Raw genomic sequence first — 9,664 nt, forward strand, 5'->3', positions numbered from 1 at the left:
CGTAGCCACAGAACAAGAATTTCGTCATTATGGCCATAATAGTGATCCAATCTGATCCTTATTCTTCGATCTGATAGATACGGCCATTGTCTACTGCGTTTTTAGTTTTAACTTATGTTCGCCTTTTGTTGGGGCGGAACAGGGCAAAGCGAAAAATTGAAACAAACTTGATGTACTTAGTGTGATATATATACCATGAGTCCTCACACAAAATTTGGTGACTCTACCTCTTATGGTCTCTGAGAACGATGCGTCAAACAAGACGGACAGACAGACAGACATTACTATATCGAATCGGTGGGAAACGTTTCTTTCTGTGCGTTACGAACATCCACTTTCGACCACAAATACAATATCCCCTATTTACTCTTGAGTATCTAACTTCAAAACGTGTTGTGAATCTGCTAGAACGTCTTTCTATCGTACACATTTATTCTTAACTTTTTTAGGTTTGGTTAACCAATTTTGGCTCAGGCATCTTTAGATAGATTGTGCCGAGCAATACCTTAAACGGCGCCTAATGAATTCACCTATTCATAAAAAAATAATGAACCTAGCATTTCATTTTTTGTTTACTATTTCTGAGTTATTAAAGCATTAGCAAAAAATACGTTTTTTTTAATTCTTAAAAAAAAGATTTGCCATACAAAAAAACATGATTAATTAAACAATTTTAATGCCCGATATCTATTAGAAAAAGTAGGTTTGGTTCCTTGAGGAAAAGAAAGTTCGATTTTGTCGAGTAGTGTAATTGGCTTACATGCGTTTGAATAAATCGATTGAAATAAAGACTTTATAAGTAATTTTTAGTGTGTTATTTTTAAACCATTTTAATTTTTGATATTTTTGTCAATAGTGTCACCAGTATAAGTGAGTTCCATACATATCTGTTCGAAAGGGTATACAAAATACATATTTACAAGAAGAATGAGAGTCCATTCTACTCAGTTGAGTTACATTTTAGTAGCCGTAGCATCTGCTCTACTAAAGAGAACACCAAAATGCATTATTTAGCACTCTGAATAGAAGTTGTTTTTTATACGAGTAAAAATGGCTCTATTATCATTCCAAATTATTATTATCTTTTGGCTTTTAAAATACGTTTGTCTTTATGATTCGTATAGCGGAGATATAAGTCCTTACGTAAAAACCCGGGTTAATAATATAGATAGCCGAGTTCAAGTGGTCAGCAATCACGATGCTGCTGAGCGAACTAAAAGGTATGTTGGGTACTTCTTTGGCTAGTTGTCCATCGATAAGAAAGGCCATCAAAGGTCAAAGGTCCATCCACGTCGGAAAAATATTGGTGGAAAAGGCGTTTCATTCAACTATATCTGTATAAAATTGATGTTCTTGATGACTGTATATGTCGTTAAAGCCTTGTTTTGACTTTTCCTGGGTTTTTAAAGTCCAAATGTTGTGAAAAATACCGCACAAAAATCTATATTTTTGCATTTCAAAGCTTAATATTTCCCAGACGGTAAACTTAAACCACAAAGTGTTCGCTGCATCAATCAGCTTTTCAGATAAACAAAGTTATTTTCAACCAGATCTAAGATAATTAAGTTATATGTAAAAACAAACCGCCACCTCTGAAAAAAGTTTAAAAACAACACCAGATTTAAAAGATTCTTAAAAAAAAAGTTTTGGCATAGAAAGAAAAAATGATTATCAAGGACCACTTCTAAGCCCTAAGCCTTCTCTGGTAAGAATATGATCACGAGCGGCTTTGCTTATACGCTGTTACGGAACTGAGGGGTATTGGAGGATTGTTCAATTGCATTCGATAGACGAGATTCATTCGACCTCAATCGAAAACGGCCCAACAAACCATGCAGAAGCAACATAGGCGAGATGAAAATGCAAAACTCACCCAGACGTTTGGCTGGCGTAAGGACAAGGTTAGCACATGGTTATTATGAATTGGAGGATCTCCAGGTAATTTATGGAGATAGTACCATGCCAAAGACATTAAACAATGATCGATACAACGAACTCTCCAAAGGATGATCACCCTTGGAAGTTTTTGACCCCTAAGTGTAATTTTGGCAGGGGGTGTGTAATGAGTCGGTTGTCGAATGGATATACAAATATCTTGAAGGTAGGCTCTGGCCTTGTATAGTTTGAACGCATAGTAGAACCGTTCTACTGTAAAAGGGGAAGGCACAGACTTAAAGCTATTAAATATATATGTACTTAAAGTGAAATACACCAGAGCACAGCTGGTAGAATAATGACCGAAGATGGCCCGAACGGCCAACAGAATTTATTCCCAATAAGCCGACATTTTGAAATACACTTGTAACAGTGTGATAACACAGAAGTCTGGATGCAAAATATGGTGTCTGTAGCACTTATAATTTTAAAAAAAGGTCTTTCCATATATGTATTTAGATTCTAAATTTTAGAATCTAAACGGAACTGAAATTAAGTAAAATATCCGAACATCTTCTTATTTTTCTTTATGTGACAGTGCATATTTAGGAGCTTCCTTTAAAAAATTACCACAGCATTGCTTGAAGGTTCAATGTAGCTACACCTGCTTTAACGGCCGACAAAAAGAAATCGTCAGCGATATTCAGTACGCAATATCTATCTCTAATCATGTGAGTAGTACGAATTCCGGAAAATTTACTAAATACCTAAAATTGCTTGGTATTTTTACAGTCAGAATCATGTGATGTTATTGACGAGCTCCGTCTATACAACTATGAATTTATTAATGCAACTGTGGGAATCGGATTCTTATCAACTTTTGGTGATAAAGTCAAAGATATCTATATAGCTATCTCAAATGTTACTGCCATTGAGAATGGTGCTTTTGGTGAAGGTATCTTCAATAAAATTATTCTTGAGGATCTTCGGTTAAAAGACATTACTAATGGAATTTTTAGAAACATTTCTGAAGATTTAAAGGGAATTTATATTACGCAGCGGGAAGAACCAGTACAATGTATATACCCAAGTTTTCTGGACAGCGTAAAATTTCAAATTGAGCACCTAGTAATACGAGTAGGACTCGAATGTGTAAGGAATGTGACAGCTCATGACCCTGTTATGGGATTACTCGCCTTTGTTGACTTCAGCTACAACAACTTCAGCTCACAATTGCTGGAAGACACGTTCAGTAAACTAACCATGGTTGAGCGATTCGTTTTATCGAATTCAAATATCATGTACCTACCGCAATACATTTTCCAAGGTATGATAAAAAAATTACTATATAAACATGCAAATGAATCGCAAGCAAAATATCAACAGGCAATCTTTATTTTTTTAAGTCTCATATCTTAAAGCCTAGTACTCAGATCGAAAAAAAGGGGCCGCTAAAAAAATCAGGGATGATATTCGTATGGAACCGATAAGATTTATCTTATCGTATTCATTTATCTTTCAACTTCAGAGGCATTGTTGCTTCCATTTGATTGAGACTTTAGACTATGTTTGCTAGGTACCCTCTCGGAATAAAGAGCAGATCTATATTTGTCGAGCTGCTAGCAACATACCAACGAATACCACACAAATAAAATCAATATCACACAATACCACAAAAAACTATCGTCTGACTTTCTAGATTATTTCGGCCTGTTTTTTTGTCGATCTGAGTACTGCCACTAACCAAATAGTATAATAGACTCTCAACTTGAGCCAAGCGAAACGTCACCGCTAAATGTGCGTCTTGGAGTCCCAGGCCTCTGCCTGGAGTCCCGGCTACAAGTATTAGTGCGTGTAGAACACGTAGCTAGAAGCATAAGCTACATGGGGATTAGTGCGTGTAGAGCACGCAGCTAGAAGCCCCAGCTACATTTGTATAAGTGCGTGTAGCCAATGATTTTTTAGCGCTTCAAACCGGTTTTGTCTTCATTCACACGGACACTGCAAACAATGTATGTGTTGGTGCGTTGACTTGCTTAACTGCGATGGAACGAAAATTCGTTTTGATGATTTGATTTTGTTTTCGGGGCTTAGCGTTTTAACCTGACCTGCCGCAACATGTGCAGAATGAGGGGTGGGGGTTGGTGGCCAGACCCTTGGGGGTTGGAAAAAATAAATATACCAATAAAAGTTGTTATTGTATTTCAATGCTGTAATTGTTTTAAATTCAGATTTTATACTGCAAAATTGTATACATACATATTATGGAAACGCCGTCGCTTCTCGACTTCATTGCTGCCGTATTATCAACATTGTTACCAAATCCATCTTTTACAGACAAATCTTTTCAGATATATATAAACACATATATATGTATGTATATATGCATACACATGTGTATATACATATGTATGTATATGTATGTACATACAACTTTTCAACTGCTGTTCTCGTCGTCGTTTCTGTTCTCGACTTCATGTGCGCTTTAATTGTTAGCGCTTGAAACCTTTTGCATTTTTTTGTATTGCTTGATATGCATTTTCCTCCGACTCCCATCGGCAAATCGATGGGTGGGTCTATGTAGATTTTAGTGCCTTGCTTGGGCATCAAATTTGAGGTCAGTTGTCCAAATCTCGATTTGCCGATGGGAGTCGGAGGAAAATGTTCAAGTTTTAATGTGTGTGTAATGTGTGTGTACATGTGCAAGGCAGCCGCCTTGCCAGCAAACATGTCTCCATGTCCCGTTCCGTCAAAACTTCTTGCTTGTTCACACCGTGACTCTGAATACTCTAATGGGAAATATTTGCATCGCAAAGTCGATTGCCGCAATTCATTATTTGTAGTCATATTCAGATGTTTATATCCGTTACCCCTTTCATCCTAAATTATATAAAGCATATAAAGGTCACACAAAATAAATTTATTTTGATATTGAGGGGCAAGCTTCTTCATAAAGTCTTGAGGGTTTTCATTTTGAATGGTATGTCAGCTCACAAGCAATACAAACGAGAAGAGACGTGTGAGACGCTTCTTACGCGTCACAACTTTTATACCCGGCACTCAGTACTAAATCTGCACCTTAGCGGTTATTTGTTAAATTTTAAGTTTTTCTTCATCTGTCATCTACATCTACTACGCTACTCACGCCAACGCCTCTTTAGCTCGCCACCCTCCCCTAAAGCAACACACTGCAGACTCACGGCAGAAGCAGAGCCAGCGGCCGGCGGCCAGTGTGTGGCCACTGCGCGAAGCAGAGTGTGAATGAGAGAATGTACAAAAAACAAATATAAGCTGCGGGACGGGGTGGGTTTAGCCACTGCAAATTAATTTCCTCATTCCTCATAATATTGGTCCAATCGGATCCCAATTTGGTGATCTGATAGATATGCTCATTCCCTACGGAATGGCGTTTTTAGTTTTCTTTTATCTTTAAAATTGTGGGTTTGGGAGGTTTTCACCCTTTTGCGGGGGCGGAAGGGGGCGGGGCTCATTTTTGAAATACACTTGTAACAGTGTGAGCATACAGAAGTCTGGATTCAAAATTTGGTGGCTCTAGCTCTTCTGGTCTCTGAGATCCATGCGCTCATAAGGACGGACGGACGGACGGACGGACAGACAGACATGGCTCAATCGATTCGGCTATTGATGCCGATCAAAAATATATATATATTTTATGGGGTCGGAAACTTTCCTTCTGTGCGCTACAAACATCCGTTATTCCCCACAAATACAATATACCCTGTATACTCTTAGAGTTCCGGGTATAAAAAATGGAAAAGGTTTCAAGTGCTAACAATTAAAGCGCACATGAAGTCGAGAACAGAAACGACGACGAGAACAGCAGTTGAAAAGTTGTGTATGCATTATACATACATATATGTACAAATATGTGTTTATATGTATCTGAAAAGATTTGTCTGTAAAAGATGGATTTGGTAACAATGTTGATAATAAGGCAGCAATGAAGTCGAGAAGCGACGGCGCTTCCATAATATGTATGTATACAATTTTGCAGTATAAAATCTGAATTTAAAACAATTACAGCATTCAAATACAATAACAACTTTTATTGGTATATTTATTTTTTCCAACCCCCAAGGGTCCGTCCACCAACCCCCACCCTCATTTTTATTTATTTATTTATTTCAATTAACAATTATCTGATACAATTTACACATTTTCTAAACTAAGGTAATGATAAATGTTAAATATAATTTTTTCAAGGGATAATTCGGGGGATGTTAGATGGTACAAATAATTATAATTATTGCATAAAACCCGGAAATGTTCATGCTGGGAGTAGTTAGATCTACATATGGATAATCGGTTGGGGCGGAAAGTGCGAGTTGGTCTGGAGGGAACCGAAAAATAGATTCGTCCCAAAAGCGTTTGGGAGTCCACAATCCCGAGAATGAGCTTATGCATGAATACCACCCCATTGCAAATTCTGCGATGGTATAAAGAGGGTAGGTTCAGTAGTTTTAGCCTAGATATGTATGGTGGAAGGAGTCTGTTAGAGTCTGTTAGTAACGTTAGAGTCTAGTAAGTAAATTTCTTAACGGTTACATACGAATATCATCCCTGATTTTTCTAGCGGCCCCTTTTTTTTCGATCTGAGTACTAGGCTTAAATCACGGCATTGTTACACATATGTACATATGTATGCATATACATATGTGTATTGTTAAGTAGTCATAAAATACCATTTGCATATCGATAGATCTTGAAAGCACGAGAAGTAAAGCACTTGCTAAAAGCAGTTAAAAGGATTTTCTGATTTTTATTTCAATTAATTAATTCCAAAGGGCCGAAGTGGCCCTACCAGGTATACCTTGCTGACATCGCGGTCCTGGCTGACATCGCAACTAACGAGCTGATTTTAAATATATAATGCTAAAGAGAAATAAACTTTTTAAGAAGAAAGTTCAAATTTCCAATCGAAGCTGATAGAACACTAAACATAAAAAATGTTTTTATTATTTTTCAGGAATGGAATACTTAGAGTACTTGGATATATCACATAATAAGCTGAAAACAATTTCCAGTAGCATATTTGGTAGTCGTACCATTGCACAAAATGTACGGATCATAGCTAACGATAATGTTTGGCACTGCGACTGTACACTACAATATGAAATGAATACCATTTTTTGCATCATCAAAACTACCAATGTATTGTTGGTCTCCAGAGGCTTTCAAGAACTGCTCGGTATTTGATGAACGATATTGCTATAGCAATGATACCGAAGAATCGTACGAAACGGACAGCACCTTAGGAGCAACAATTACCTCACAAAATTCCACCATGAAGACAACGGAAAGTCCAATACATATACCAACACTACCGACACCAGCCACAGTACCTCCGAACGAAGTCGTAGCACTGGAATGTCTTGCACAAAATCAGACTGGTACCAAAGCACAGGAAAACATTCGACAAAATTTATGGTGGCCTCAAATAAACTTTTTTCCAAAAACCCATGGATCACTCACTGTTCAAATTACAGTAGAATTGGAAGATTTAAATGGTTCTAAATTTGGAATCGTTTGGTTCTCTAAGACAACAAAAGAGTACTATATGATGGAGCTTTTTCCTGATGAGTACGGTTTTGGGTGTTATTTTACAATGCCACTTAGAACAATTGTAACGAACTTAGTTCCTAACGTTGCTTATACCTTCTGCCTGATCGACTCGAATCAAAATAGCGTATCACCATTCAGTTGTAAATCTGTGCACATAAGCGGAAACATAGAAGTGTATTATTTTTCTTGGATGTCAGAACATATTCGCTCCAAAGTAAATAAAAAAAAACCCGTTTTATTTGATTTAAAATATATTTTAATACTGTTTATTTTTAAGGGCATATCGTGGATGATCTTGGGAATTGTGACATTTCTTTTTCTGGGGATAATATTTATGTTTCTAGTACTGAAGCAAAAGCCCGATTGGTTAAGAGGCAGCAAACGTGTAATGAAACCAAAGAGCAGCTCTGGAAATATAGTTGTTTTGCCTAGAGGCAATACTGTTCAAAACCTTGAGAGACAAGAAGCTGTAATTTCGGGAAGTAAGCCAAAACGGTATGTGATTGATCTTTTTTACTCTCTGTTATTAATATATGCGTTCGATTTATCAAGGCTTCTTTCCTGTATCTCGAGAAATAACTCTTCTGAAAGTATTTCCAGTACTCAAAGCTATATGATCGCGAACCTCTACGAAAGCGTACCAGCCTACATGACATTGGACGAAGTTTGTATATCGGTCGAGAAGGGTTCTCATAAATCGACCTTTGTAGAGGATACGCAAATTTATCAACTTTCAAAACGACTTTCTAGTGACCCCCTACCAGCCGTACCAAGAAAGTATATGTAGAGGCATCGTAAGTTCAGCATCATCTTACTTATGTATTGTGAAATTATGGATAATATACGTATTTACACTATAATAAAAAATGTCTCTTGTGAACTACATATACTATACATGTATCAGAAAAATGTACTCTTTAAAATATTAATTCACACTAAAAATATACAAATATGTCATATTTGCGTCACGTTGCTGACGCAGCGACGGTACATAGAGAAATATCGCTATCCTATACCATACAGACGACATATAAGCCCGTCGATTGTTTTAGGAAACAGATAGTCCTAGAGGAAGCCCAATTCCCTGTAAAGCGAGTCTTCATTCTCATCGGAAGAATCGCAAGAATCGCTCGAGAAAAGAAATCATCACAATTGAAGACAATCGTTCCCATAGAGCGGCTCAGGAAAACGTAAAACAGGTTTTGACCGATTACCATTTATATTTTCCCGAAGATCCGCGTCATCCTACTTTATCTATATTTGTCGAGTTCTCAAGTACTAACACCACTTTACCTTCAAGAAGTCGTATAAAGTGTTTAAGCAAAAACTAATTTTTTCGTTCTTTGTCTACATCTCTCGCAAGTTGATTGGTCCTTTCTTCAGTCCTCATCAAATATAGCGCCAACTGGCAATTTGTTTTAAGGTTTTACTCTGCCCTGAATTCTTAAGTCCCTGAAGTTACCATATATGTAGGTTTCCTCTAAACCTCCCTGGCTTTCCAAGTATCTGTCGTACCTAAAAAATAAAAAATTCCGGCTCTACAAAAAGTACCAGATAACTGGTTCTTTGTCTGTCTTTGCTCAATATTCTTCGGTTCTCTCTAAATTTCTTACTGTCAAATAGAAATGTAATAACCTATATCTTTCCCAATGTGGTACAAATTTCCGTAATGATCTCAAAATATTCTTTTCGTTCGTCAACTCAAAACGTAAGTATAACGCGTTCCCTTCTGCCCTTCATTTACAGGATATTGGATTACAGGATTACAAATTTATTTGCCACCTTCTTTCAAACGACGTACTCCTCGGATACTTATGACTCCTCCATTCCTTCCACCTCATGTTAATGATCTTCCCTTCCTTGAAGAAAGAGCAGTCTTCGAAAGTTTCAGATAAAGTTCCAAGTTGTATCCTAAAATTTTGGGATCAAGACCTATCTCATTTGACCTTCCTGTTTAATTTATCCCTGGAGCGTTCTCGTCTCCCCATGATTTGGAATGTGCCCTACCTTGATCCTCTTCACAAAAAAGGTTCCAGATCTAACATCGAAAACTACAGCGGTATTGCTAAACTATCTGCCATTCCAAAGTTGCTCGAGCACCTTGTTACTCGTCAATTGCAACTCGGATGTTCTAGTTTAATATCCCCGTCGCAACTCGGTTTTTTTACACATCGATCAACATCAACTACATTTTTAGAGTTATCGT

The 9,664-nt window shown here is 37.2% G+C and overlaps 1 protein-coding gene across 2 annotated transcripts; it reads left to right on the top strand.

The window, feature by feature from the left end:
* The first annotated feature begins 961 nt into the window (after window positions 1-961).
* Window positions 962-8,966, top strand: LOC117889786. 2 transcript variants are annotated; one of them, XM_034794257.1, is made up of 6 exons: window positions 962-1,220; window positions 2,474-2,606; window positions 2,668-3,202; window positions 6,863-7,672; window positions 7,736-7,953; window positions 8,011-8,966. In XM_034794257.1, exons 1-4 carry the CDS (start codon window positions 1,051-1,053, stop codon window positions 7,090-7,092), a joined length of 1,068 nt encoding a protein of 355 aa, XP_034650148.1. In that variant the 5' UTR covers window positions 962-1,050; the 3' UTR covers window positions 7,093-7,672; window positions 7,736-7,953; window positions 8,011-8,966. The 2 variants fall into 2 exon arrangements, with proteins under 2 accessions (XP_034650148.1, XP_034650147.1); XM_034794256.1 differs by lacking the exon at window positions 962-1,220 and having other exon boundaries at window positions 2,449-2,606.
* The last annotated feature ends 698 nt before the right edge of the window (window positions 8,967-9,664 follow it).

Source organism: Drosophila subobscura, chromosome E (genome assembly GCF_008121235.1).
Source record: "Drosophila subobscura isolate 14011-0131.10 chromosome E, UCBerk_Dsub_1.0, whole genome shotgun sequence".
NCBI classification, from domain to species: domain Eukaryota; kingdom Metazoa; phylum Arthropoda; class Insecta; order Diptera; family Drosophilidae; genus Drosophila; species Drosophila subobscura.

Bases quoted from the DNA above. Each gene is read 5' to 3' on its own strand.
- LOC117889786 (XM_034794256.1), top strand. From the start codon at position 7,046: ATGTATTGTTGGTCTCCAGAGGCTTTCAAGAACTGCTCGGTATTTGAT. The intron at 7,673-7,735 runs GTAAATAAAAAA...TTTATTTTTAAG, and splicing joins CAGAACATATTCGCTCCAAA to GGCATATCGTGGATGATCTT. The intron at 7,954-8,010 runs GTATGTGATTGA...CGATTTATCAAG, and splicing joins TCGGGAAGTAAGCCAAAACG to GCTTCTTTCCTGTATCTCGA.